Source organism: Aspergillus sclerotioniger (genome assembly GCF_003184525.1).
Source record: "Aspergillus sclerotioniger CBS 115572 chromosome Unknown BO94scaffold_22, whole genome shotgun sequence".
NCBI classification, from domain to species: Eukaryota; Fungi; Ascomycota; class Eurotiomycetes; order Eurotiales; family Aspergillaceae; genus Aspergillus; species Aspergillus sclerotioniger.
The window spans coordinates 12,974-40,374 of NW_020291012.1; the positions used below are offsets into that span (position 1 = coordinate 12,974).

The following is a 27,401-nucleotide window of genomic DNA, read 5'->3' on the forward strand; positions in this document are numbered from 1 at the left end:
CGAAGTAGATTGATTGCTAACTTCTTACCCTGGAAGTAGCTCTCACTTGTTGCAGAGTATGGTCTAATTATCGAGATTTATACCTTATCTCCACATGTTGTCCTCCAGCTTGGATTCCATCTGCAGCATTACTTCGACTTGAATTATATCTTAAATAGAGGCCCTTCGCATGGCTTGATACCTTACCTAGGTGATGTACCTACTAGTCCCTTGGTCGGTGTATGTGCGGAAACGGTCTAACCATAACTCTAAGATGAGGTGGTCCGTGGGGTGGGTTGATCTGACTCGTTGGAGTGGAAAGGTGTGGGTGAGTTCATTGATCTTTCGGAGGGGGAGAGACGGATCACAGGCTGGGAGGGGTTGAAAACGGTATCATATTTATTCTTTCAGTGTGTTTTTTGGTTACTGGAAATGTAGGGGTGGTTGAGGACTCGTACCCTTGCATTTACATAGTAGTATCATAACATATCCACATCGTATACCCCTCTCAGCCTTACACACACACACACAGACAGACAGACAGAGAGAGAGAGAGGAGAGAGCATGATAGCCCTGGAGACAGTACCGAGGGGGCTCGAGCCACCAATCACCATCGCCATCACCAACAGAGGAGGGTGTGCGGGACACAGAGGTAAACTGGATTGGGAGAAGGTTACATGGAGGTTTGACCCCCTCTCCTTCTCACCCCCTCATCAGCGTTTGGCTTTTCTTCTTCCCCCCGTCCCCTTAATGATGATTGAAGTTTTGCCTGTACTTGGTATATTCATTTGGATATGTTGAATGTCTTTCCTTAGATATTGACGGAAGCCTCTTTATACGGATAAAATGTCCAGCTCATCTCTCGACACCGTCGCTGCGCAATATAAAAACTACTCGATATATGTGTTACTGAGCAGCCGTGGCGCTCAGCCGGGCTTCCACTGGGGTATCTTTATCCCCACAAATACACCCGCCGGGCGTATCTGGCATGCGACAGACCGCGAAGGAGGGTGGAAGCTGGACCCAAAGCCAAGCGCCAATGTCCCGTATTCGATGAGTCTTGTTTTGGCGTACAGAATTGGCTCCATCGACCAGAGCACCTGGGAAACCTGCACAAATATTTTGAACGGCGTGGCTGCGGATGGCAAACCCTCCCCTAACACGGGGGAGGCGTTCTCCTGTCGAGTCTGGGTCAAGGACGCCATTATAGCGCTGCAGAACAACCGGATAATCGAGCTTAAGCACACAATCTCAGAGCTTGAGGCTATTCTGGTGACCTATGCCACGGACAACCTAGTCGCGGTCGAAAAGAGACGATTTGCTGCTCGAGTCGAAAATTCCAGCACTTAGTCGCCTCATTTTCATATGATCATCTGATACACCCGTCTGATAGCCATGTTTTGTCCGTACCCATTGATGGGTATCAGTAAGAACTGCCACGGGTTCCGGGAGGATTCAATATTTGGGTGATCCACCAATTCCAGATAAAGTTGTTGTTGAGTAACCGAATAGATCTGATGCTATATTGGCTGTCTCTGTAGGCAATACAGTTAGGAGCAACGTAAGAACACCTTCCACGAGTTCAAGATAGATCCCAGAAGCTGTACTGCGACCCATCAATGTACAAAACGATGATATTCGACTAGAATGGGCCCGAAAGATCAGACAGCATATTTTCCACCAGCAATTCATCACGATAGCCCTCAAATACCTCGTCGATGACATCAGCGAGCCAACGCTGGAAGCCTCGAACGCTGAAGTGTGCCTTTGTGTACTCCCAATACTCCGGAAACCAGCCGGCATTTTCCCAATCGACAATACCAGTTATCCTGCCGTTGTCCGCAAGGATATTCCCCGGGTTTAGGTCGGCATGAGTAAAGACGATCTGATGCTGAATGTTATGTGATTTTGCAGCACGTCTTCGAATGTCCTCCCAAAAAGGATCTGTTAGATACTTGTTGAAATCAGCTTCGCTTTTGAATCGTAGCTCTTCGCGTTGACTATCAGCAAGTCGCCAGTCTAAAATACCGCTTCCTTGAGAATTGCAGATTCGAAACTCGGTATTGTTGCTTGGGATTTGCCGAAGTTCGGAAACATATCTCTTCAGGTCAACCACAGCCTGTTTCACTTGCTCGTCGCTCATTGAATCCAGCATTTGACCAATTGGATGCCCAGGAACACATGTCATGAGCATGTAACCAAAACGAGGGGTTTCTAGGACATCAATTGCTCGTGGGACAGGAATAGAAGTTGATCGTTCTACCATCTGGAGCGTGTGAGTTTCCGCATGAAACTTCGGCACCAAGGTTGGCGATCCCCGTCGCAAAATCAAGCCAAACGGTAACTTGAAGACGGTATCTGAAAGGGGGCCGCCGTAGAGACGCAGGCCGATCCATCGTAGTCCGTCGTAAACGGATGCGCGAATTGAAGAAGGGAGTGTCTTCCAACACTTTTGGAAAAGTGGGAAGAACGGCGACACCAATGATGGAAGAAAGCAGTTCCTTTCCAGGATATGTTGGATCAGCCGATGGTAACGACCCGGGGGCTTATTTCTAGCACCATGCAGCGATGAATCCATGTACTTTTTGGTTTCTATCCACGCCAATGGTTTTGAGAAGCGAGCGTGAATACCAAGCAGTTGTTCATTGGGGATCAAAGTCAGCTGAGGGGTCCGGTTCTCAACGAGCGTTTCCCTCTTCAGTAGAGGAAAGCAGGCGGGGTTTTGGGGTTTGAAGAAGTTGGTACCGACAGTATACTGGGGAAAATTAGTGCCAGGACCTCATCTTAAGAATACCGACTTACTGGCTGCTTTCGTGTCGTATCAGAATGGTCTCCCCAGCTTTGAGTCCTCAAGAATACCTCCCCTTTCTTCACCGCATCAAAGGCCAGCGTAGATAATAACCAAAGATTATCAAGCCTCTCTATTTCCTGACGGCGCGGATCGCAGACAGCCCCCAGGAGCTCTCTTGGTAGAAAATTTCTCAGCAATTCTAATAGAAAGGTCTGGCACATGTGTTAGCTACTTTAGCATGGTGGTTGTATGGTACGTACTCCTTCTGAGAGATCGGGATCCGTGAACACACAAGGTGGTACGATGTGAACGTATTCTAGACCGTGATCCTGGTACGACTTGAATGGTGTGCGCGTAAGACAACAGTATCCTCCATCTCGATCATAGATGAGCATCTTTGTCTCGCTGGATATCGAGATGGTCGGAGTCGGCCGAACTACAGTTTCACAAACAAATCATTATCCGGTAGTAAATGGTAGGCATTTGTCGCCGAGGATGGCTAGTACCCACATTTCTCGATAAGAACTTTCCATGCAGCCAAGAACTGGGGCACTGTTTTCTTAGGCTCTTTGGATACATCTTCCGTACTCGTTGTCTGGAGAAAGTAGCGAGCTGCAGCTTGAGGGTCGAATGCATCGTTGACAAAGGCGCCGAGGACAGATCGGTCTGGATGAGGCACCCCGGAAATTGCAAGTAAGGCCTGGCATTGAGAAGAAGATTTATCTTGGTAGAAAAGCTGGGACGCCGACCCGCGAATATTCCAGGGGATAGCCATGGCGCCCCAAGTTGCGGAGGAGAAGAGGACCAGTTGTATGTGCCTTAAAGGTACGGAAGGATGGAGAACTCACCCCGGGGGTCCGTGCGACCTCCATTTTGCCAAGGCGACGGTGCCACTTCGGGCTAGACCGGGATTCCCCATCTATCTATCTACTATATATACAATGTAGGGAATAGTCATATCCTCCCACCCTCAATCAACGTGTCCGATGCTAATTCATACACAGGCGGTCTAGAAGCCAATTCATAGACCGGTGGTCGGGACCCCATTTCATAGACAGGCAGACTGGGCGCCAATTCCGGGACAGCCGGGTGAGCATCAGCTTGTAGCTCCGTGGGATGATAATTCTTGGCTCTTGGGCCAAGGAACGACATGGGTTGACTTGATTGCTGCTGTCGTATTGCCTTCGCCCGGCGGTAGAGCAGAAACCAAATGAGACAGATGATAAGACCCAAGCCGGCAACGTCACCTACTACCCCACCCACGATGGCAGGAATATTATATTCAGGGGATGACATTGGTGTAGATGTCGTAGTGGGTGGGGATGTCGTTGTAGGTTGGAGCGGTATCGATGTAGTAGTTGCCGCTGTAGTTGTGAATGCATGTGACGTCGTCGAGGCAATTGGAGCTATAGCATATCCATCAGAACCCAGTCCATCACTGAACATCATGCATCACATCACATACTGCTTGAACTGGCTGAACTCTGTGTCGTTGAAACCGGCGACAACAAACTAAACTCAGACCCCAATGTTGCAACATTATTCGTACACCCGACGAACCCATCCGATACCCAAGCAAAGGCATCGGTCCCGTTCGCGCAGCAGAAATAGTCGTTTTCGTAATACAAGACTGCTGATGTATTTCCGCAATGAGGGTCAAGTTTGAGAATGTTACCGCACGCTGCGGCCGAGTGACAGCAATTTCCTGGGGCGCAGGTGGCGCCCTTGGGACAGCATTCGTGGTAGGGGCCCCAGGTGGTGCCGCAGTCGTTTTCGGTGTCATAACAAGAGCCGTTTCGTCGGAGGGGGTAGCCGAATGGAGGGGCTAGGTCATTGTTGGACATTTTGGACGGGTTCCTTTTGCAAAGAGGAGAACGAAGGGTATAGGTAAAGAGGGTAGTATGTGGTTTGTAGGGTCAACCTGACCGGATGGAGCTGGGATACGGCTTGGCAGAGAGGTCTAGTTGACGCTGGGGGTATCATGGCGATGGAGTGATCCTGGAGATGGAGATGGCTTGCTTTAAATGCATGGCTGTTTCTGATGCTGCTCGGCGGCTAAACTCGTAGGTTCTTTGTATGGGGTGGGTGTTGGTCATTTGGAGGCCAGTAAGCGCCCAGGTCTTGCTCGGCCAATGGCTATCTTTGATGATTACGGCGGAAAGCGAGGAAGGTGAAATCCGGATGAAAAGATTGCCGGTTGTGGGTTCTGGAGACTTGAGTGAGCTTTCATTATAGTGGTGAGTTGGGTGAGATTGTCTGTATGTGGTAGGGCGGAATGGAGATTCTGTGACATACTATCAGGCGCTGTGATGGCACGACCCTACCAAGGAGTGCTTCATGATCCTGGCCACTGTCAGAAGCAGATAAGCCGTTAGCGTAAGTAGTAGTGGACAAGATTGGAAGATGCTGATCCCTCCATGCTTCGAGTTTAGTGCGTAGAGTGTAAGAAGCAAGAAGTAAGAAGGACCCCCACCGCAGCCTCCCGACCCCATTTGGTCGGTCCCGAGCCGGCACTCGAAATAAATTAGAACAGATATTTACATGGCCTGTACAGTATACACACCATTTGTCAAATCAACAATACAATCTGTACGAATATCCTTCGACCTCATCATTAACTCATATCTCCATCACCAGTCAAAGAACCCCCAACGACAACGAAAGATCCCAGTGGTGCAACCCTGCATCAAACACCCCTAAAATTAGGGCGTCGAAGCATTAGCCCCGCAGTAGCCAATCCTCCTGATTCAGTTCCAGCAGTACCTGACCGGAGAAACCACTCTCTGTCCACCCGGGAAATTACATTTATAATTACCCCCAGGAAAGCGCTTCTGTGTCCAATCGGACGGACAAGCTGATATTGCGTGGGTCAGTAGATCGCGTCGTTGAATGTTCGACTTGATGCTGGGTGGGGGACCCGAGTACTAACTCGGCGGTTCGGACTTTTAAGGCGCTGGACTATCCCCACTAGGAAGGTCGAGCGAAGTCTAAGCGCGCCGTCGCGAATATTGGACTATTAGTTGGACCAGCCAGACCAGCCAGCACCTGCATGGCCCTGGGTGGAGGTGCGGGTTATTTTGTCCTGTTCGTGGGCTTTCTCGGGGGGTTGGACCCTGTCAAAGGGGTGGTTTCTCCGACCATGTGCAGCAGCAGCAGTCTATGAATAGAGTGAAATCAAGTCCACTTAAACCTAAGAACGCCAATGAACCAACACTTTCATTCTAACAAAGTGCTTATGATCTTGGCGCGCGGTTAGAAACAAACCAAGCATGGGATATCAAAAGAAACAACCAACAAATAGTACAAGATTGTGTACATAATCGTGCTAAAACGCCCAACTCCAAAGCCCGGAAACGCACCACAGCCTCAAACCCAACTAGTGTCACAGACCCTCCAGGTCAAACCAAATACTTCTTCTCCAAATCCATCCCAAGACCCCCGACCTGCGGTGTCCTTGGACCCTGACCCTGACATTGACGACAGCGCTTCCCCTTCAAAAATCTTCCCACCCGTAGGAAAACCACCACCAACAGTGCCAGCACCGCCACCTTCATCGCCACCATCCCGTAGTAACCCGGAAGAACCCCATGTAACAGTCCATGCGGTCCATGCAGTCCACCTACGCCAACACCACGTCCGTGAGCCGTAGCTGCACTCTGGTGATGACTTGTGTGATGCAAGAACATCCCATGTGAGTGTTTATATCCACTCCCCGACTCAGCCGACGATGTGTCTGCCTTGTCGGAATCGGGACTGGGCGGATGATACTGTGCTTGATCGCCGGCCGGGGCACCTCCGTTTTGGGCTTCGAGCCATCGCTCATAGTCGGTTTTGGGTCTCTCGTGCTGGGTGATGGGGACCATGGTTGGTTTATTGATTCGTGGTTGGACGTAAAGTGAAGATGGGTGTGGTGACGATCTGTAACGAACGTTAACCAACTCTCACGAATCACACTAATAAAAAAAATTTCAAGCATAAAGAGATAAATAGAACTCACAGTCAAGTATGGTGGTTGGCGTAGTAGAGTGAGAAGCTTGTCGGTAATCTGTGGAGGAGGTGTCGGACGGCAGGCCCCATAAATAAGCCGGTCGAGGCAAGGCAAGGCAGGCAGACAGGAGCAACTAGCAACTAAGAGGACGGACCAGGATGCGACACAGCCTAGTGGACAGACAGGCAAGGATTCTGACCGGCTGAGGCGATCGACTGCTAATCAAACCGGGCCCGGGCAGCGCTAGGTTAGATCCGTTAGCGCGGGGGTTCCCCTGAACCGTTCCCTCTGGCTCGGCCGGTAACCCGTGGCGGTTCGATTGTTGTTTATTGGATGATGCTGTTGGTCTTTTGTGACTGGGAACTGTCAATGGTGGTTTAACTGAAACGACACCATGGAAGAAGGGGTCTGTTTGTGTGTGAGCTGGGTGCAGTTCCTTACAGGTAAGTGAAGGGAAAGGCCACAAGGCACTGCGAGAGGGGTGGATAAATAGAAGATGGAAATGGGGATAGTTTTCCTACGGCATGTTCCGTGATGGTTCGATCGCACCGGAAGAAGAAGACAGATGAGGGAGATAAGCACGGGGAATGAAGACGGACGTGGAACGGAGGATCTTCCCCCAGAGGCCCAAGTTGGAGCGGAGGGACGAGGGAGTCCGGCAGTAGGGCTGACCCTGCCGCTGGTCCGGTGACGTCCAGGCTATTAGGCGCCTTCCCTAAGCAGGGTCCTGGATTCACGGATGGCGCAAACCGCCACCCCCGCCCCCTCCAATGGGATCCGGCGTAAGGGAAGGAAGGATACCGTCCAGACAGGATCGTCTGACACCGGTGGGTCGACATACTCAATGGGGTCGCGTATCTTACCTACTATTGACCCGGGCGCTTAATGGTTGCGTTGGATTGGGCGGAGATGTTTGTCGCCAATGCCCTCGTGCATGTTCCAGCGTGATTCACCCGGCCGCGTATCATCACATACACCAGGGCAGTGGACGTCGATAAGAGCGGCGCTTAGTACCAATCGGACAATTGAACTTGGTTCCTAACTGATACCCCTCGCGAGGGCAGCTTCTCCAACACATATCGCTTCTAAATTACACAACACAGTTGACTTATGTTCAAAATTGCATTAGAGCACAGAATACACTCGGCAAGTAGAGGACATTTTGATTGAAACACAAGGATATCTCGAACGTGACAAATTACACCATTACATCAATTGAAACCAAAGGCCCCGCAATAATAGCCATCTCAAACAGTCGTGACCTGTCGCTTAGGGGCCGGCACATCGCCGTTGTAGTGCACTTTGTAGGCTGTAGGAAACTCGGATTAGCAAAGGTCGAAATCCAAGAAAGAGGAAGACACTTACTGGTCGGGAACGGGGAGTAGCTGCCGTGGTCCTCCCGCAGGTATACGGAGAATCCAGCCGACTGGGGAATCTTCTTCAATTGCCCCTGACCCCCAGGAGCAGGTCGGAGGTTATCCAGACGAGCGACAATCCGCACCATGGCGGTCACCGCAATCAAGGTGGCATCCTGACCCAGTCCACTCTCAGGACCAGTGCCAAAGTGCAGGTAGGACTCCAGAGGGCGGTCAAGACGCACTTCGTTGGGTGAAGGGAAGGCCCTTGGGTCACGGTTCGCTCTCTCCTACCGGATGTTAGTCCAATACAAGGATTCAGACGTCGGGAATAACATACCGAACCGACAAACACCTTCTCGCCTGGCTTGATGCTGTATTGGCCGCTCTCATCAGACACCGTGAGGTGGGTCTGGGACTCGCGGTAGGTGCCCAGGTTACCATTCAGGCGCACAGCCTCCATGCAGTAACGGGCAAGCTTGTCATTAGCCTCCGTAGTTTCCTCCCTAGCCAGGCGGTTGATCTCCGGAAGATATGCCTTGCCCTCTGTGAGGTAGAAATTGATGATCTGGGTGAACATCTGAGCCTGGGTGTGGACCATCTCAACTGCCGCTGGTAGGATCTGGCCCCAGGTCACTTCGGAAACTCCCAGCCCGCTCTCCAATAGGCGCTTGATCAGCTGATCGCCGTAGTCCTTCAGAGCATTGTGATCATCGCGGAAGTTATCGATGATACTGTGAAGGAACCCAGGGGAGTTGATGGACTTGACGTGGCCTTCCACAACACGACCCAGCTCTTGGGAGACAGCGCGCGCCGCATGCTGGAGTGGGAAGGACTTGGTAGGATCAACATCAAAGAATGTGGAAGTGAAGGCCACTGCCATGATCATGAACATTTCATGCTCAGTGAAGATTCCCCGGGGGTTGCTCTTGGTCTTCAGCGGCAACGAGAAGATTTTAGAGACGAAGTGCACGGGCACGAGATTTCCGACACTGTAACGTAATTAGCAACAGCGAGATCTTTCGGATATTCTCAAAGACTTACTCCCTTGTAATGTCAACCTGCTTGATTCCAGCAAGCTTGCACGACTTCTCGCCGAGTAGCTTCAAGGTAGCATCTTCGTAGAAGTCTCTGATGTTCTTCCTCCATTGATCATTGTCATACGACTTGCTCCAGAAGTCAATGCCTCCCTTTCCGGCATAGAGCGAGCTAAGTCCACCCCAGAGCACGTGGAAGTCTTTCTGGCTATTCAGGACTAGCTTGGCATTGGGGTAGGACAACAGGGTCGGAGCAGTCTCGGTGTAGCGAGGCCGGTCATAAGAGTAGTGGGACTCGCGGCCGAGGTCCTTCATGATGTTCCTGTTCTCGCTGGGGATGGTCATCGGGTAGTGTGCGTAGATGGAATCAGACTTGAAGTATTTAGGGAAGGCCCGCAGCGCGAGCTTGTAGAACACACATCCCTGATTGATGCTGAGGTCATAGCGGACCTCATTGTATCCCCAGTTTGTCAGATTTCGCGGGTTGTAGTCGATCTACAGGCATAATTAGCTTAGGTGCTTGAAGGCCGGGTAGATACTCACGGTATAGTATCGATCTCCGCGGACGAGAGCCACGGCATCAGAGAGAACCGCACGAGAGATTGTGTACGTAGGAGCAATGCCAACACCAGGGATCATGGGCTCCTTGGCTTCCTCAGCGACAATACCAGGGTAGAGTTCCACGTAATCGGGATGCTCGTACAGATGACGAAGAGCATCAGCGACTTCTGGGTCGGAGTTGATGTCTTCGAACTTTTCGTATGGCTTCAGATCGAAGAACTTGCGGAATTCGTTCAGGGAGCCCACATTCCACCTGCGGCCCTGCTCAATACCCAGGATCTCGACGGATTTCAAGACCTTTGGCACATTTCGTGCGCCGAAGGAGCCTGCAATGGTAAGTTAGACTGTTCTCTATTAAGCCAAAGCTCAACTTACTGGCAACATCCTCGATGGCATTGAGCAAGATGTTGACAAGCTCCTCATCCTTGAACGTTCCATCCTCCTGGCGCTTAAGATTGGCAAACGTGCGTTTGGAAGGGTCCTTCGGGATATTTTGCTCGTATTTTCCAAGCCCCATGAGAAGCTCATGCATCGAGACCTCCGCGGCAGGCTTCCCCATCAGCTCTTCGTAGACCTCTTCAGTCCACTTCTCATCATTGGCGCTGATAGCAGAATGCCAGCGATATGCGAGGTTGAATTCCACGGAGCACTGGTTACCGAGACCAGACGGAGTACTCTTGCTGCCCTCCATCTGCACTCTGGGATCCTGTTGTCGGTCAGTCTCAGCACAAATCATCCTTTGATCTCACTTACCAAGCACCAAGTAGAGTTGCTTCTGTTCAGATTGACAATGGTGCGTAGGTAATCATATAGAGTGATGTTGATAAAAAGGCCGCATGTGACCCTATGAGAAATGTCAGATCTTCGCTCAGACGTCGCAGCGGAATTGGTGGAATGGCTTACAGTCGTCCGGTCTGAAAAAGGTCGTTGTCGTACTTTGCCCAAGCCTTCTTGGCTTTCTCCTCGCCGAGGCCAGCCTTGGGTTTATTGAAGCGGCCGTTTTCGTTAATGGCTGCCAGCTCCTCCACGACCCAATTATGGAATCTGTTTGTGTACCCAGTTAGAGGATTCTCAATGCCAGGGGAGACAATACACACCTGCTTAGCATAACCATCAACACGGAGCACGCCGGCGGAAAAGCCTGGAGTCGCTGTTCCGAGAAAGTATCGGGCTTCAACTTTCCATCCTTGAATGTCCGGACCAAGTCCTGGTCTTCCTGGTTATCACCGTACAGAATAGAGAGGTCGAGGTAGGCGGATGTTTTATTGACATGAGGGTTTCGGTAATCCGTTTGGAAGATATCTGATAATCGAATCAGCGTCTAGTTACGATTACGTTATAAGGAAACCAACGAACCGTGGATGACAAGAGACGCCCAGTCGAAGAAAAGACTCGAGACTTTATTCGGATGAGGGGTGAACTTCTCACGCGCAAACAGACAGTCGAAAACGAGACCGGCATCCGGCAATCCGCCGGGCTGGATAGTTAGAGGCGCGATCGAGCGAGCATAGGCGGTGTTGGCGGCACCTAGCCAGGGAAGAGTCGGGTTGTTGTTGGAGCCATCGGCCGAGCGGTAGGCATACTCCTCTCCCATGTATCTGCAGAGTATTAGGGCGAGCGCATAATGCAACCACCAAGCCTCGACTTACGATAGAGGTGGGTGAGGCAAGGAACCCCATAGCTCATCCAAAAAGGCATTCGTGAGGTCGGCGCGGGTCTTGGAATTCCCTGGAAGGCTGCTGACAAGCTGTTGAAGGAGCACCCGTTAGCATTCGAGCATAGTTCGTGTAAATCCCAAGAGTCTTACTTGAATAATGCGTTCCATAAGCATGGTCTTGTCATCCACGTATTCTCCCTTGGCCTTCGTCTTGAGTAGATCCTTCAGCGTCCCAACATCCTTGAAACCCAAAGTCCGGAGATCCTGGAACAAACTGCCCGAGTGCTCATGCTCAAGATAGGTTCCATCGCCAGTCTGATTCGGCAAAGGGCGCCGGGAAGCGTGCAAGACCTGGGCATACTTTTCGAATGCCGGCAGGCCATCGTCACTCTTGTCGCTGCGATCGCTGCGACTCTCATCCGAGGACGATTCGTGCGCTGTCGGCACTTTCGACTGGCGCTTCTGCCCATTTACCTGGGCTCCATTCGGCTTCGCATCGCGGTCGCCTTTCGACGACTTTTTGAATGTCGATGAAAATCTGCGCAACATTATGATTATGTATATCGCAAAAGTTACAAAGGAACGGAGACAAAATTGTAAGAATCAAGACAGAAAAATGGGGGGAAACAGAGCGTGCAAAGAACAAAATAGAGGAGAGATCAACAATAACAAGCCATCGAGCTTCGGAACAATAGGGTTTTAAAGCAGACAACGCATGGGATGCTTTAGGCCAGTATGAAATGAAATCATTAATTGTGCTAGCCAATTTGTGGACCCAGCCATCAAATCCCAATCACCACAATAGTAATTACCCGATTCAGGCGGGCCACCACTAGCATGTGCACCGTATCGAGATGCCGCTGATCTATCGATCAAGCCCCACGGATACTAGGATGGCCCTTGAGTTTGGCTGAACCTTTGCCCCGGGTAGAGTGGGGATCGTCGGGTCGACCGAGTGCTGGGTAAAGGGGCATGTGGAAACAAACGTGGTTCCGCTGTGCAAGGTGGCCTTGGATTTCAGCCAATGTACATAAGACAAATGATTTGCGGATACATGCAGAATCTACCCTCCTTCACGCAGGAAGACGCTTGAAGCTGGCCGAAGGGAATTGGCTGCCAAGGGAGCAGCAGCCAGGCAAGCGGCAGCCACTTTGCTTGCCTTCCGTCGAATCAAGAGGAAAAGGCCATTGTATGGAGCACATTCGGACAAAAAGAGGACAATCTCGACTAGGCAGTGCCAATCAAGATGGTGACGTGATTCCACTTTCGCCAACCACAGAGGAAGCACAGCAATGAGCAACATCTTCAGGGCGGAAACGAGGCCATGGCGCTGGAGCTGGAAGGGTCCGTCTCCACTTCGGCTCCAGAGTGCCAATTGCAGGACGGCATTCCAGGGCTCGAGCTGGGAGCAAAACACCGGACTGTGCCGAATAATGGGTGTTCCCATTTCCACCCGAGTGCCAACTGCAAACAGGCGTAGTGGATCGGTAGAACTCAATACTAGTGATCCTATCTGAGGTTGACTCGCGCTCGCACGGCGGGCCAATGGAGTCGAGGCTGGAGAACCTGACGTCTGGAGCTGAAGACCCACTATAGGGAGCTTCTCCCGCTAGAACCGTAGGACGGCTCACCGATCATTGCACTTTGCAGGCCGCAGGGTCATCAACCAAGCAGCAACATTTTGGTTTCCCTTGGAAGCAAGGACAACACCGCATGGGCAAGAGAGAGCGACGGTGGGTTACACAGTACAATCACCAAGTGTTGAGACCAGAGGGCATGGAAAAGTCGCATGGATGGCAAGGTAGGGGCCGCGTTTCATTGGCCGGAAGTCTCATCCAAGTGAGGAGTCCTTCGAAAAAGGCCAAGATCCATCACAGATTCCAGCGGAGTCCAATCGGGGACGGACCATCAGTAGGGTACCCACGCGTTCGCAACACGGGATCATCCTCATTAAACTTTTTCAGGAATTTGCGGGTTGGGCCATGTTAGTGCTGGCAGCCTGGCAATCATTCAGACGTAACATGACACGGTAGATAGGCCTTTTGCTTCTCCCCATCCCTGGATACCGATCATGTTTGCTTTTGCGCATCGGAAAATAAAAACCGGTAACGATTGTCGCGACAAAAGCAGCAGGAAACGTTCGAAGGATAACAGGCACGACTTCAGCATCACGGGACTAACAGACTAAACTTTCAATTTACGTATTTGGGCCCCTGCCGTGGTCGTACAGCGAGCTGGACGGGCGAGGATCTTCGTGGGTGGAGGATCCACACTCAGGATGGTGTTCATCACTACTTAGGCCGCCCGATCGATCTGAGGTCTGATTTGGTAACCTCCAGCCTGAGCCAGTCGCTCATCAGCGATTAGCGAGGGGAGAAAGAGAAGAAGATCCTCGAGTGTCATATGTCTCGGCTGATCAAGACATCCGAATGCGGAACCTGGTGGCTGGCTGGCTGACAGCCGGTTTGGTTGGGCTAGCCAAAGCCACTTGGAAGCGAGAGGAGATGGCATACGCTGAGCAGTAAGCCATGGTTCAGATTCAAATGGTGATTGACGCATCTAGCTGACTAGGTGCAGGAGGAGGGGACACGGAGTAAAAGGAATGACAAACAAGCAGTAGATATTAGATCGGTACTCCGTAGAGATCATTGCAAGGAGAGAAAGAAAGAGAGAGAGAGAGACTTTCCGTGGGAGGCGATCGGGAGCATCCGAATGGTTCGTGGCGGCTCCAGGCCGTCGAAGGCCCCACGGGCGGGAGACACCTCAGGCGCTTAGGCCGCCCTCGGCCCAAAGGAGTCGATCCACGGCACCGTAAAAGTTGACATCGGAAGTCTAGTGGATGTATATTAATGTTATTTATTGTCAGTTCATCAGGGCAGTTTTGGGTTCTTGGATTGGGTGGATTGGTTTCCCCCTGCAGCCCTTCATGATAGATAGTCCATACGTACTTTCTTAGCAGCGCCTGCCGCCTGACGCATCCACATCCACATCTCTCGCTTGCTCTCGCTTGTTTGTTCCCCCTTCTTCCCCACCAGGTGCTTCCCCTTCTGCCATGCCGGTGGAGCAGGTCAATCAACCCGTCTCCGCCAGCCCAGCCACCCACCCCCTCTATCCATCCCTTGCTTTTCAATGTTCTACTGCCCCGTCAGCCGTAATCCATAAGATGACATTTTCAGTCATCATATATGCACATATATACAAAAGTTAGGGTATCCTTGAGCCCGAAAAGTATGGATAATTATGGGGTATGACTCCCTTGTGTAGCATAGCTGTGTTAAGCGTTATCTAAAAGCATCCCTCACTTACCAATCATGAGCAAAACTCTGGTCTTGCCAGTCATCTCTTCCGATGGTCAGAACGTCTCCACTCGTGGAAGAGTTGGGAAGGATCATCCCCTCGTGTTATGGGTCTCACACACCACTAGACATGATTGATCTCTGAAGTCCGAATGTGCGAAACCGTGTGGGGATCTTCGCTTTCCGCCATCCGAGTGCAACCTCCTGACACCGGAGCCCGCCCAGGATGCGGGCCCTGGCCAGGGATATCGCCCAGCTGAAGTTGCAGAGGATGTCAGATTGTATTGCCTGTGGAGGAAGGAGACGATCACCAAATGGGTCTGTGAGCAGGAAATCTAGACGTCTGGAATTTTGGATACGCAGGACCCCTGTATTCGCCTACTTAGCCGCTGTCCATCATGTCTGAGGGGCTGACTTGACTGGGTCGAGATGCTCGTGACGCTAACTAGGCATGCATAATCAGCCTTGGCCGCCGGGGCCGCAGCTGACATCCAGCAAGGCTATTGAGGCCTGTGGGGAACATCCGGCCCAAAAGAAGCGACTGGACAACGGGAAAAAGCAAAAGTGGGATGGTGACCGGCTTTCCACAGGTGCTGTGTAGGAATGTGTCGGTTGGTTCAATGTCTTCCACCAACCACCTTTTTCCTGCTCCACTCAACGATGCTGAGCAGGCAGGAATCCGAGGCTGCAGGAACTCAAATCCATGCATCAGGGGAGCCTGTGTCAGCGTACACCCTTTTTGGTTGACGGTCCACGGCGTAGGGCAACAATTCTTGATCTTTCATGCATAAGCTGCCCGTAGTGCTCCATTGCCTCTGTATCTATATACAGCATGCGTATCCCCACGCTGCTCGGCACCCAGCCTGCTACTTAATCTAACAGCAAGCCCCTTCCGCTTTATGCGTGCATAACGAGCCGCCGAGTTAGGCCTTTATATGAATCTCCCGCTGAATGCAATGGAAGGTGCACCGACGCTGTATGGCCCTGCACAGGCGCCAAAGCATTTCGTTCTGTGCTTTGATGGTACAGGAAACAAATTTTGCGGGGATGATTCGGACAGCAATGTTCTGAAGATCTTTCGGGTGAGTAGGTGCTCCATGAGTGGTATGATGTTCCGCTCACATAATCTCTTCGCAATCTCAAGATGCTTGATCGGAGCAAAAGCCATCAATTCCACTACTACCAGCCAGGTATCGGAACCTACATAACAAGCAAGTCTCTTTCCAGTCATGGGCGTATCCAAAGGATCAAGTCGGCCTACTTGAAAGCCAAAGATTCCGCTGTCGGTTCATCTTTTGACGAACATGTGATGGGCGGGTATAAGTTCCTGATGAGGTACTACCAACCCGGGGACGATATATACTTTATCGGCTTCAGTCGAGGCGCTTATATTGCACGTTTTCTGGCTGAGATGCTTGATTATATCGGGTTACTCGAAGCCGGAAATGAAGAGTTGATCCGATTTGCTTGGAAGACATTTGCCAAATGGCAGCAGCGACGCGGTGACAATGACAAGGAACGCGAGGAGAAGATAGAGTTGTTCAACTACATGAAAGCCTTCCGAGAAACGTTCAGTCGACCTATCAGTAGGATCAGATTCATGGGTCTTTTCGACACAGTCAACAGCGTTCCCAAGTTCGAGTCAGCGTGGATGCAGAGAAATAAATTCCCCTATACTGCTCGAAGTTCGGCTAGAGTCATTCGGCACGCAGTGGGTATTGACGAGCGCCGGGCCAAGTTCCGCCAGGATTTGATTTCCGAGGCGAAGCCATGGCATGGAAAGAAGCAGAATATACAGGAGCGAGGGAAACAGTATCTGCACCAACTCCGCCACCCCATGGAAGCCCGTGGGAATGGAAATGTTCCCGTACTGAGGATCAACAGTGACGATATTGGTAACGACGAGGCCCAAGGTGTACAATCCAGCAGGCACGAGCGTGAAGAGACCGAGTCTGTTTATCGCAGCGCCAATGGCTCTCATGAGGACCTTCATGCTGGTCACCGGTACCGCGCACCCATTGTTAGGATGCCTGTCACGAAGGCAAGCCTAGCCGTGCCCATACCAACCGAGTCCATAGACGACCAGAGCTCGATCCGAAGTGGGCAGTCAGGGCAACTATCCCTTCGCGTGCCAGGAGTGGCCAATCACCTAGCTAATGATGACGAGGAAACACAAGACATCCAAGAAGTATGGTTCCCTGGCGGCCATGCAGACATTGGTGGAGGGTGGAAACTCGGGGATAAGGAGGATTGGGCGTTGAGCCATGCCCCCTTGGTGTGGATGGTCCAAGAGGCAAAGAAGGCCGGGCTACAGTTTGAGCCTAAGAAGTTGAAGCAATTCGAATGTGACGAGGAATTCGACGGAGACTACACTCCGATTGGAGAACATCACCGCTGCAAGCACCATCGCGACTTCTGTCGCGACTCTATGCATAGCCATGTGGGCGACGGCCAAATACCACTCAGACTTGCTGGTGACGAGAAGAAAAAAGATGCTTCCCAGTCAAGTTGCAGCTTCCGGGAAGCCCTTCTCGCTTCAAGCACAGAGGGCTTACTTCACGATTGCCTGGAGTTCAACAATGGGTTGTCGGCATTTTCTGTCCTTACATGGCGATTGATGGAATACCTTCCATTCCGACGAATGGACCTGCAGAAGGATGGCTCATGGAAGCCGATTCGTTGGCCGCTCCCCTGTGGAGAGGTACGCGATATTCCCGACGATGCTCAAATCCATGTTTCCGCACTTCGCCGCATGCAAGCCAATCCTGAATACCGTCCTGGTAACTTGATCATTGGCGGGGGCGGGCGGGGGGTCAAACGAGCCCCAGAGAAGTATGGGATCGGAGAGTGGGAGCTGAAGAACTATGGTGGTGACATCGTGCGGGAAGTATATGTGCGGAGGAAAGACTCGACGATGTGTATCGATGAAAACCATCAGTGACATCAGAAAGCTCGCCATCATCTCCATTCCGATCCTGTCTAAGTGCAAGCCAGCGAAGGACCCGGACTTTCATCTCGTTTATACCATTTCCTTTGCATATATTTCTGATCTGTTGAGGGTGCTTTGATTCTTTAGAACTTTCCTTTGTGCATGATTTGAGTCTAGAGGGAGAGTGATATACTTAATTTTCTTCGGAAACGGATAATAGCTAAATCTCAGTGCATTTTGCGAATTCCCACATTCGACTTCGTTTTGGATAAAGAAATGATATCATAGGCGGTAAACCACGCAAATCCATAGGAGATGCGGCAAGAAACGTAAAAGTCCACGCAGGTCAGGTGATCGAGGCACGTCATCTGCTTCACTCTTCCCCTCTTATTGGAAACCATCGGGGTCAAACATCATACTGTCACATCTTCTAGACATCTGATACCAAGAACGTGTCTGATACCTTCCTCGGTCAGATCTAAAGTAGCGATACCGTATATTGCTACAGGATATCTGAATTCTGGCAACAACATCTGAGCTTGATCGTGGCCTTTGAGTTGTTACAGAGATTGACTGTGGGTATTGCCCTCGGGAGACTCAGGAGACAACTGAGGCCTTGAGCAAGTACTGACACTGGTTTTACCCAGGGCAAAGGCCGACCTTATACATACAGGTAATTAACCATGTCCAATAACCTGAGACAAGCGCAACCGTCTAGTTTAATCATTGATCCTTCACCCAAATATATAATTCTTCCAACCCTTTTTCCAAGAGCCTTTGAAAAGATGGTTGATACAAGCCTGTGGACTATTGAACCCTTCCGCTTGACTATGCCTCTGTCCGTTCCCCCAGACACTAACTGGCAGCACACAAATTCCTCCCATGGATGCCTCCGGAATAGCTTCGCTGGCCTCAATGCACACGGTCTCGCGGAGGCCATGAAATGGAGCCCATGTTACACGTTTCTGCTCCGTGTTCAGATCACCTATAGTTTCATCTGCGTCCACAGATCGTTGAATGAGCGGATGTGTGGGCGGGAGAGATGATGACAGCATATCCAGAATCGTATCCGTGAAAACATCTGGGCCTGTCAGTCTTAGGATATCCTCCTGACGATATCCAAAGAGGCTATTGTGATGTCTTTGGTATTGTCTGGTATGTGCTAAAGCCCGGACGATAATCTGGCGGAGTAGCGGACTAAACCGTCGGGGCGCATACATCGTGTACTGAATCAATCCATAGGTTCTAGTCCAGTGCCACTCACGCATACGACTGGATGAGGCATAGGGCTCATCAAGCTCAATCCCTACTACGAGGGACACATTGGCGGGATAGTCGCCCTGTGGTGGAAATAGCCGCTGGAGAGCTGAACACTCTCTTATCGGGCGAGCAGGGAAGACGTCCATATCGGCATAGAAGCCTCCGTAGTACCAGAGGAGAAGGTATCGGAGAAGATCCGCTCGGAGGACATCATAAGGATAGGACTCATATACCGTCGCAATTTCCGGTACAGTGGACAACTCATCAATGACAAACGCAGCGGCTTTCTCGTCGGTCATTAACGTGTATTCCCAATCGCTGTTCTTTTCCTCAAATAAGGCCGACTCCGATCCCCTGTGCTTTTCGTCCTTGGTGATCTGCCAGATTCTTTCTTCCGCCACATCCTGCCCTCCGGCGGCTTGCTCGATCTCCTTGAGGGCGTCTGATAGATATCTCTCATACTCCACATCGAGGTCCACCCCGGAAGAAGAATGATAGAGAAATCTAGGTGCATCTTCAACTCGATGCTTTGCCGGCTTTTTGTCCGCGTGGGGATTGTGCTGATTAATAGAAGAACCCAGGAGCTGACTATGAAGCAACCAGATGAACACTATCAGAGCAATAACGGATAATCGACGGGACGACAAGCATCCAAGAACGAGATTTCTGAACAAGTGAGGGCTCATCGTGGTACAAGAGACGCTACAGTGCGTCTGAATGTCTAAAGATGGATGTCTGCCATCGTGGGGGGCAGGGTAGGTATGCCAAGTACATAAGTCTGTCCAAGACGAAACAAAGAAGTATGACCAGGGTTAGGGTTGTGGCTGAGTATTCCTTTTGCTGACAGGGTCCACACTAGGCACTGAGGCAGCGGCTGTCGATCACTTGTCAGACCCTTGGCACGGCTTTTGGGTAGGATGATGTGTACCCTTATTGAGATTGACTGGACACATGGCATCCTACTCATCCAATGGAGGGACAAGGAGAAGGTTCTGCATGTCAGTCACAAAAGCTATCACACGCTGAATCTCAAATGGGGCTGAGAGAAGCCGCTCGTGTTACACGACGACAACGTGATGAGGATGACCTATTTTTTGACTAGCTTATTTGTCAAAGTGAGACAAGTCCAGGGTCCTATAGGCTGCTACGCTCTAGTGCTGTTTGATCTTCTACTTGGCGGTGCAATCAGCCCGGTTGCGATAGGCCTTGGCTTTTATTGGCAACAGGTGCCTTTTTTCCATTGACATGACTAATACCGCACAGAGAGAACCAATTCTGGAGAACCAAAAAGAAATGCCGAAATAAGTCATCCGAACTCGGTCAGTCTCCCTCAAGACTCCCCACAAGATCCCCCAGTTAAACAACGATACCATTGAACCGCCCCATCTCATCATAGCACGGACAATGGGCTCTGACACCGCGCCTGATCGACGTCACAGCCCCCGGCAGTAGCCGCATTGATCAGGAGAATAAAAGTTGCCTTCTCCCACAACACAGCGTCCATGTCCCACACATCTGGCTCACTGGGGTGCCTCTCTGGCCTCGAGGTCCCCGACCTAAAACAAAGCAAGCACTACATCAGGAAAACGTGTACTAATCATCAATGAACCATCCCTCATCTACTCACCTTGACGATCACTTTTCCCTATATGAAGTCAGCGATCTAGTCCCTCCATCACAAGGCACCACAGCGGAAAGGTAACTTACCGGCTCTGCGTGGACAATCTCATCTCCAGCCCCGTGGACATTAACCTCAGCACCGTTCCCAGCGACCAATGCAGTGGAAGCCTTCGCGAAGACAACAGCACAGAGCACAACACCCCAAAGGAACTGCATTTTGGAGAGACGATGTAGATTGATAACGTGAACAGAATAAATCAAAAGAATTGTCTTGTTGTCTGTATAGCCAGATGAATCTTGCGCTCTGAACTTTTGTATCCAGAACCCGAGCAAATCGTCCCCTCTTTATATCCCAGCCCAGTCCCTTCTACGTCTCCCGCGATACACCACCCAACTTCCATAACCACCCCGAGTACCCCTCATCCAAAACCCATCCCACACTTTGCACAAGCCAACCATCCCAGTCCCAATTCCAACCCGTCCAGAAAATCCCCTCTCCTTGGAAACCAGACGGGTATCAAACCTTGGCGAACCAGTCCGGAGAAATCAATCAACGGTCTCCGAACCTCATATGAGGAGATCAAACTTGAGTTATGTTGTCTTGCGATAATAAACTCACAGCTACTTTGCTCGTGTCTCCGGGCATCTTTACTCCGGACAAATGGTGATCTAGGTGGTTCGTCGTTTGTGGTATGAGTGTTTGCTTTCGGGGGTGAGGGGGCTGGGTATCGGTGAGTTCGGACTTTCTGGTGAGGAGGGGAAGAAAAGCGCCCCCTGAAGGGGTCTTGATGGGATTGATGAATGTAGGAAGGGAGGTAATTGTTCTTAATGGGTTTTGGTGTGTCATCTCAACAAGATGCACTGTTGTTGTTGGAGTAGAAGATAGATAGGAGGGAAGTTTAGGATCGGATATAGAATATGGGTCCGATGATGTGGAGGGGTGATCCTTGATGATCGGGTTACATGCGGAATATGCTGTGGAAGGAAGACAGGGATGAAGCTGTCAGCTATAGTAGATCACCTGATTATCCATGAAGATAAGATACTTCTTTGAACTATATTTGAAGCGCAACATCATCCTTTTTTATGCCAGACATACGGTAGCCATCACAGACCCTCCAGGCGCAAATAGGAACCTAGATTGACGGAGCCGCTGCATAGAATCCTGCTAGGTGATCGAAAAGTCTATGGCACTGCTGTGAGGCCTAGGATGGGCCATAGTCGACCGGGTTTTGTGAGTTAAACTGTGTCTGTTGTGTCTCGTGTCGACAGTCGTTGGCTACAAGTAAAGATGGGCTTGGCTGGTTATTGTTGTAGAATTCCCTACCTACTCGACGGGGGGTTTATTAACTTGGTTATAGAAATGGATAAACTATACCTTAGATACTACAATCGATAGACTCTTACAGGATGCCTGATCCGATAATCAGTTGGTTGCACCTGGAAGACACATCTGATCTTTCGAGCGAATACGAATACATCCTCGGTCACTACTAGCAAGGACACCGACCACGGAGACCTTGCAAGGATCGAGAGAGTGCTTCTACCTTTCGAGTAGGAGGGCAAGGATATGAGAACCTGCTACATTGACCATATTGACCCAAATGCGTCAAGGTGAGACCCAGTGAGACCGAGGATTGTCCGCAGGCTTTCTTGCGATCCCAGAGCCGGAAGGCTGAGATGTCAAGCCTTCAACGCCCTTATCTCTGAATGTCTGAACGCTTCGTAATCAAAGAGTGCAATAAGAACGAGGCCGTTTGACAAACACTTGCTCAGATGGGACGGAGAGGCCGATGGAGAGGAGAGTAAGTGGCTGAGCATATCCAATGCCCGTCAATAGATATGCAGCATGCATTACATTAGTGTGGTGGTTCTGGAAGCGTGCGGAATGTCTAGGCCGGCCCAGACTTCGGAGTCATCTTTGCATCCCTCTTGTCGGAGATTTTTTTTATTCCTGCGCGTTTCTCTGATTCAACAATATAAGACGACGCGTAGATGTATTCTCAGGATGGAAAGCCACTGGTTTGGAGTGAAGTGAGTTGTTCGTCGCTGCGGAAGGCCGACGGGGATTACTGGAGCTGAGGAGACGCGCCTGTCGGCGTTAATGAATCATGACGACCACTATGGACATGGAAACCCGATGATCGTCGTCATGTGAGAGACGTGAAGATGGGTGCAGAGGAGGAGGGAGGATGAGTGGACGTAGAGGAGCGAAGAGGGAGAGAATAGGCAGAGGGACAAGCCAGTCAGGTGGAGGAGGTGGTGGTGGTGGCGGCGGGTGGGCCTGAGAGCCTGAGCTTCCCCCTCGTGTGTTTTCCGAATTCCTTCTGCCCGTCCGTCCGTCTTGACCTCACCACTCAACTTTCTCCTGGGCCTTCTCCCTCTGCCTTTCCTTATCTCCTCTGCCCCCACGTTTTCGCTGGGGCTTCAAGGTCCACTCCGGCACTCACTGGGAGCATCAATCTAAATTAGCGCAAGGCCAAATCATCCATCCATCCCTGTGTTCCCTCCCCCGTCCCCCGCTCCAGGTTGTGTCTGTGTTCCACCCCCTGAGCTGCGTCCTCCGGCCTCCTCTCCACTCCTACCGCCCTCCCCCCCAGGCCGAATCCGAATCCAGATCTAACTTGGATACGGAACGGGCACAACTTCTTGGTTCGGCTCGACTGTGGTAACCGTTGAATGTTCGCCGGTGGTTCACCAGCATGAGGCCCGTTTAACTTGACTTCTTGGTTGCCAGACAGAGATGGAAGCGTCACACCCAACCCCCGAGGGGATTATGCTTCCCTCAAGCCCCGTGGGTTCGACTGATTCAATCGACTCGGCCTCGTCCGGCTCTCCCGCTGAGCACTCCAGAGAGGCAAAATGCAGCGATAACGTCATGATCACACTGTCGCTCACACCTGACCCGCCGGTCCAAACTCCTACTCGTCTCCCTTTTACTCGTTCCCATTTCCGGTCACGATCGATGGTCGAGGTCCCCGGCCTACCCCCCATGACCCGCGCCCACTCGTCGCCAGGGCTGGACTCGCGGGGAAGATATATATTCGTCAACAATCGCGGGTCTCCGGCGAATGTGGGAGATCATGCCGCCAAGCGCTATTTGCCTTTGCAGGTCACTACTGGAGACGGCCTAGAGTCCAGAATGGTGCCCCTGAACATATCAGAGACCATATCAGAACATGCGGAGCTGGATACCAACATCGTCTCCTCTCCGACTCAAATCGATTATCACCCTGCCTCGCCGGTTTTCTCGCACACCCTACCTCGTGTCGGCCGTCGCCGACCATCATCCCCCCTTCATTTTCAGAGTCCAACCTCGTCCGCCCAGTTCATGGGCAGTCCCTCCGGCAATTCCTCTCCCGTGATATTCGGTATGAGATATAACGAGTCCTACCCGGGTTATTCGGCATCTGCGACCTCATCTGTACCCTCGACCCCGACGAGCCTCCGATCCCGCAGTCCGAGCATCTCCTCGCTGGAAACTATTCCGGACATTCCAGATGCAGAGGCCGCAGCCATTGAGGCGGACAGAATTGCGGCGTTGAAAGCTGCAGCAGATAAGGCGGATGAGGCAGAAGCGGCCAGCAGCGGGAATCGACGGCGCGGGTCATCCGATGCTTCGGGCCCATCAAGCGGTCTTACAATGCGGGGAGGATCGGTGGGATATGGTGCTCGGGCAGATAAACGCAAGCGTTGGAGTGTGTGTGGAGCAGAGCGTCGACAGGATTTGGACTTGGAAACGATCTGGGAAGATTGAGCGCGATGCAGCACCGATTTCTCACCCAGCCCCTTGATCGGCCATCTATACCTTATGCATCGCTCAGTGGCAATCGGACCACCCGTTCAATGTCTCGTTCATGCCCAGCCTGTCACAATCAGATACGCAATGCGCGCTTGCCCGACTCATTCCGGACACCACCATCCATCACAAGGGAGATAAACTCCTGTCATTGAGAGACAACACCCAGTCCAACCCAATCCTGCTTGTTCCTTCTTGCTGTGTATCAGGCGCCCAACTCGAAAATACCCAATTGTCTATTATAGTTTCCCGGCATTATCCTTGACGGTCTTCACCAGATCATATACAGGAAGGTTGCGGATTCTGAGGATCGCGCAGGTTCGTCGATGCTCTCTGCCAATCGAGTTTCGTTTCATATTTTATCTGGGTTAATTCCAGCATGGCGCATGGTACTTTGACTGATGCCTTTGGGGGCGTATTGCTTTTCTGCCCTTTCCGTCCTTTTGCCTTGCTCGTTGCTCTTGTTCGTTCCTTTCCTCGGGTGAAACTGGATTGATTGATTGACTAGCAATATGTGATTCCCCTGTTAATATCCTTGTTGTCTATTGTTTGTCTATTGCACTTATGGGTGGGCTTTGTGTGTATTCCTGTACTATGGATCTGCGTCCGTTATTGTGACTGGTGGGGGTGTGCGTGTGTAAATACGGTTAGTTTGCTATACTGCAATTATACATATTTAGGGCTGTACAACAACTTAGCTCTCTTTGCACACAAGTGTATATATAGTATATGTTAATCCAGAAACAAGGCGATCAAAAGCAAGAAAGAAGGCAATAAAAAAGAAAAAAAGAAAGAGGAGAGAAAAGATATGTACTATATATCCAAGCAAAACAAGCCAAAAAACGCAAAGTTATCTACCATCTATAGATGGCCCTTCGGAGTAGCCGAGGGCAACGAGTCATCCCTCTCCATGCCGATACCAAGTCTTCCCAAACCATATAGATTGCAGATTTGACCTGCCGCGCGCTCACCACTCCAATACGCACCCGTCGTGGTACCAAGTGCCACGAACGGGGCCGTATGTTCACCAGCAAACCAGACCCCACGATCTGCTCCGAGCCCCGCTCGTAGAACCTCGATATCCCTGTCGCCTTGCGTAAGGCCGACCTGGAAGTTGCAGTAGGACCCGTTGCCTGCATATGGGTCGTTTTGCCATTGGGTGGCCGTGAAGGCTAGTGGTTTGCAATCGGGGGATGTTTCCGAGTATCCGTATAACCGAGAGTAGAAGGGATGGAGGAAGTTATTGAGGAAGGTGAAGTATTCTTTGGAGGATGGGTCGATGTCTGCGAGCTTCGATACGATGTATGTGGAGCAGGGTCCGAAGGTGTAGAATAGGAGGGTTGGGTGGGCGCAGGAGCTTGGAAGAGCGGCCAGTGATATGCATTCTTGGTTCCAGAGGATCCCGTTAGGGTGTTCCGTGTAGGTTGGGTTGAGGAATTGTGCGAAGGTGGGGTTCTCGAAGCTGCTGTATTTCAGGTCGCTTCCATTGGTGGTTGTGGCGGTTTCGGTGCCTGCGTGCCAGAATGCCCGCGGGAACGTGACGTATACTTTCTCTAATCTGCCGTAGGAGATGCTGTCGATGGCTTGAGTAAGCCGAGGGGGAAGTTCTGGAGTAAAGGCCTGCTTGTTGCGCTTGAGCCAGCCGAGTGGGCAGGTGACTACCACTTCGTCAAACTGGAAGGTTTCTCCAGATGCGGTCGTGAGAGTCACCTTGCCGGAGGATCTCAAGTCTTTCCGGGATTCGGATTCAATCTTTACGATTGGCTGATTGAAACGGATGTCGGCGCGTTGGAGAGCGGTCTTCGAAATATGCTTAAGAACGTTCTTATATGTCGATGCCACGAAGAAGTTGTCTGGCATCAAATGGTCAATGGGGTGTCAATATTTGTGACTAGGGCACTTACTCCCATCTATGCACTCTTCGAGGCAGAAGAACTTTAAACTCTGTCTTTCAATCGGGTCACCGACGTATGCCCCCCATAATCTGCAAGACTCGATGCAAAGTTCTTTTTCGGTTGCGCTGAGGTCGGTCTTCTCGACCTGTTCCCGGAAAAAGTCAAGCAGGCTTCGATCCGGCGGAATGGTGTCTTTATATGTGTTGCTATACTCAAAGGCATTTTCGATAGTTGTCCACAGAACTTCCGATATTCTGGAGGCTAGGTCATCGTCGATAGCCTTTCCATCCGAGGAAATCAACGCCTGTTTTCCTTCAAAGTCTTCGAGCACAGTCTCCGTTGCTTCTGCGATTGCGGCAATCGGGTTTTTGCCAGTGCCATGTATCCAGTTGGGGCCCCTGATAAGAGTCAGCATGAACGCCAAAATCAGTTTGGGAATGATGGGCAGTCTTACATGTCTATGAGGTGTGTATGGATCTTCTCTTGGTGTACCTGCTTGATGTCAGCGAATTTTTCTTGATCGGTGATAGACATGTTCTATACACACCCTGCCCCCGACTCGATTTCTTGCTTCGAAGAGAGTCACTCGAGCTCCATTCTGGATGAGAATGTCGGTGCATCTCAAGCCCGAAAGCCCAGCTCCGATGACAGCTACATTGGGCCTTTTGCCCATGGCGATGGTCTTGTGAAAAAGAAAGGGACCTTCCGGAGACTGCAGCAATGACTGGACGTCCTTGGTATTGACTGCATGCAGCAGACGCCTGTTGTGCTACTCTACTACGTTAGCAACCGGTCAATCTATTGGAGATGCGGGAAGGTAAGACAGCGCAAGCTGCAGCCGCTGCTACTTGATATGGTTCCGAGCCAAGACATGAAAAACCACAAACCAGACATGAATAGGTCACCGAAACAAAGATGAGAACAGGTTGGACAAACCTACCCGAGAATGAAAGCAGTCACGTCTCCCGCTACGTAACACAAGGGAGAAACCCAGGAGCATCAATCGGCCAGAGGGAGTGGGGAGAGCGAGAGCAAGTAGTACTTCGTAGTTATCGGGAGACGGGCAAGAGCCGGCAATTATAAGTCAGCGGCCAGCCACGTGCCCGAGGCACCCACCAGGCCAACTATAGATTCTCGACTGGTGTTATCACCATCATTCCCCCCATCATACCCCCATCGACCCCCCCATCACCCCGCTTTCCCCTGGCTATCCCACTTTATCGCGGGCGGCTAC

At 51.2% G+C, this 27,401-nt stretch overlaps 10 protein-coding genes across 10 annotated transcripts; 3 read left to right on the forward strand and 7 right to left on the reverse strand.

Moving 5' to 3' along the window:
- Positions 1 to 703: 703 nt before the first annotated feature.
- On the forward strand, positions 704 to 1,483 carry BO94DRAFT_537125 (uncharacterized protein). Its single transcript, XM_025612194.1, has one exon. It carries the CDS (start codon positions 826 to 828, stop codon positions 1,327 to 1,329), a length of 504 nt encoding a protein of 167 aa, XP_025465106.1. The 5' UTR covers positions 704 to 825; the 3' UTR covers positions 1,330 to 1,483.
- Positions 1,484 to 1,621: 138 nt separating this feature from the next.
- Positions 1,622 to 3,545, reverse strand: BO94DRAFT_471309 (kinase-like protein; the record flags this gene model as incomplete). Its single annotated transcript, XM_025608374.1, has 4 exons — positions 1,622 to 2,734; positions 2,782 to 2,982; positions 3,031 to 3,206; positions 3,281 to 3,545. The coding sequence occupies 4 exons, from the start codon at positions 3,543 to 3,545 to the stop codon at positions 1,622 to 1,624; spliced, it is 1,755 nt and encodes a 584-aa protein (XP_025465107.1).
- Positions 3,546 to 3,577: 32 nt separating this feature from the next.
- Positions 3,578 to 4,980, reverse strand: BO94DRAFT_567519 (uncharacterized protein). Its single transcript, XM_025614632.1, has 2 exons — positions 4,236 to 4,980; positions 3,578 to 4,176 (listed from the first exon to the last, which is right to left on the reverse strand). The coding sequence occupies exons 1-2, from the start codon at positions 4,612 to 4,614 to the stop codon at positions 3,725 to 3,727; spliced, it is 831 nt and encodes a 276-aa protein (XP_025465108.1). The 5' UTR covers positions 4,615 to 4,980; the 3' UTR covers positions 3,578 to 3,724.
- An 811-nt stretch (positions 4,981 to 5,791) lies between these two features.
- On the reverse strand, positions 5,792 to 6,898 carry BO94DRAFT_154031 (uncharacterized protein). The gene is made up of 3 exons (XM_025605827.1): positions 6,768 to 6,898; positions 6,066 to 6,688; positions 5,792 to 6,010 (listed from the first exon to the last, which is right to left on the reverse strand). The coding sequence occupies exon 2, from the start codon at positions 6,631 to 6,633 to the stop codon at positions 6,169 to 6,171; it is 465 nt and encodes a 154-aa protein (XP_025465109.1). The 5' UTR covers positions 6,634 to 6,688; positions 6,768 to 6,898; the 3' UTR covers positions 5,792 to 6,010; positions 6,066 to 6,168.
- A 1,107-nt stretch (positions 6,899 to 8,005) lies between these two features.
- On the reverse strand, positions 8,006 to 11,917 carry BO94DRAFT_471004 (peroxidase/cytochrome P450 family protein; the record flags this gene model as incomplete). Its single annotated transcript, XM_025608360.1, has 12 exons — positions 8,006 to 8,067; positions 8,124 to 8,403; positions 8,454 to 9,105; positions 9,158 to 9,645; positions 9,694 to 10,037; positions 10,087 to 10,417; positions 10,465 to 10,555; positions 10,615 to 10,755; positions 10,809 to 11,013; positions 11,068 to 11,309; positions 11,361 to 11,458; positions 11,519 to 11,917. 12 exons carry the CDS (start codon positions 11,915 to 11,917, stop codon positions 8,006 to 8,008), a joined length of 3,333 nt encoding a protein of 1,110 aa, XP_025465110.1.
- Positions 11,918 to 15,295: 3,378 nt separating this feature from the next.
- BO94DRAFT_567521 (T6SS phospholipase effector Tle1-like catalytic domain-containing protein) lies at positions 15,296 to 17,844 on the forward strand. Its single transcript, XM_025614633.1, has 2 exons — positions 15,296 to 15,746; positions 15,809 to 17,844. Exons 1-2 carry the CDS (start codon positions 15,600 to 15,602, stop codon positions 17,603 to 17,605), a joined length of 1,944 nt encoding a protein of 647 aa, XP_025465111.1. The 5' UTR covers positions 15,296 to 15,599; the 3' UTR covers positions 17,606 to 17,844.
- Positions 17,845 to 18,054: 210 nt separating this feature from the next.
- BO94DRAFT_537128 (uncharacterized protein) lies at positions 18,055 to 19,768 on the reverse strand. Its single transcript, XM_025612195.1, has 2 exons — positions 19,713 to 19,768; positions 18,055 to 19,653 (listed from the first exon to the last, which is right to left on the reverse strand). Exon 2 carries the CDS (start codon positions 19,537 to 19,539, stop codon positions 18,328 to 18,330), a length of 1,212 nt encoding a protein of 403 aa, XP_025465112.1. The 5' UTR covers positions 19,540 to 19,653; positions 19,713 to 19,768; the 3' UTR covers positions 18,055 to 18,327.
- A 569-nt stretch (positions 19,769 to 20,337) lies between these two features.
- BO94DRAFT_537130 (uncharacterized protein) lies at positions 20,338 to 20,774 on the reverse strand. The gene is made up of 3 exons (XM_025612196.1): positions 20,561 to 20,774; positions 20,481 to 20,498; positions 20,338 to 20,409 (listed from the first exon to the last, which is right to left on the reverse strand). The coding sequence occupies exons 1-3, from the start codon at positions 20,687 to 20,689 to the stop codon at positions 20,374 to 20,376; spliced, it is 183 nt and encodes a 60-aa protein (XP_025465113.1). The 5' UTR covers positions 20,690 to 20,774; the 3' UTR covers positions 20,338 to 20,373.
- A 2,306-nt stretch (positions 20,775 to 23,080) lies between these two features.
- Positions 23,081 to 24,681, forward strand: BO94DRAFT_154222 (uncharacterized protein). The gene has a single exon (XM_025605828.1). It carries the CDS (start codon positions 23,217 to 23,219, stop codon positions 24,228 to 24,230), a length of 1,014 nt encoding a protein of 337 aa, XP_025465114.1. The 5' UTR covers positions 23,081 to 23,216; the 3' UTR covers positions 24,231 to 24,681.
- Positions 24,682 to 24,960: 279 nt separating this feature from the next.
- On the reverse strand, positions 24,961 to 27,199 carry BO94DRAFT_537134 (flavin monoamine oxidase family protein). Its single transcript, XM_025612197.1, has 5 exons — positions 27,104 to 27,199; positions 26,715 to 26,936; positions 26,622 to 26,659; positions 26,177 to 26,565; positions 24,961 to 26,125 (listed from the first exon to the last, which is right to left on the reverse strand). Exons 2-5 carry the CDS (start codon positions 26,838 to 26,840, stop codon positions 25,134 to 25,136), a joined length of 1,545 nt encoding a protein of 514 aa, XP_025465115.1. The 5' UTR covers positions 26,841 to 26,936; positions 27,104 to 27,199; the 3' UTR covers positions 24,961 to 25,133.
- Between the last annotated feature and the right edge of the window lie 202 nt (positions 27,200 to 27,401).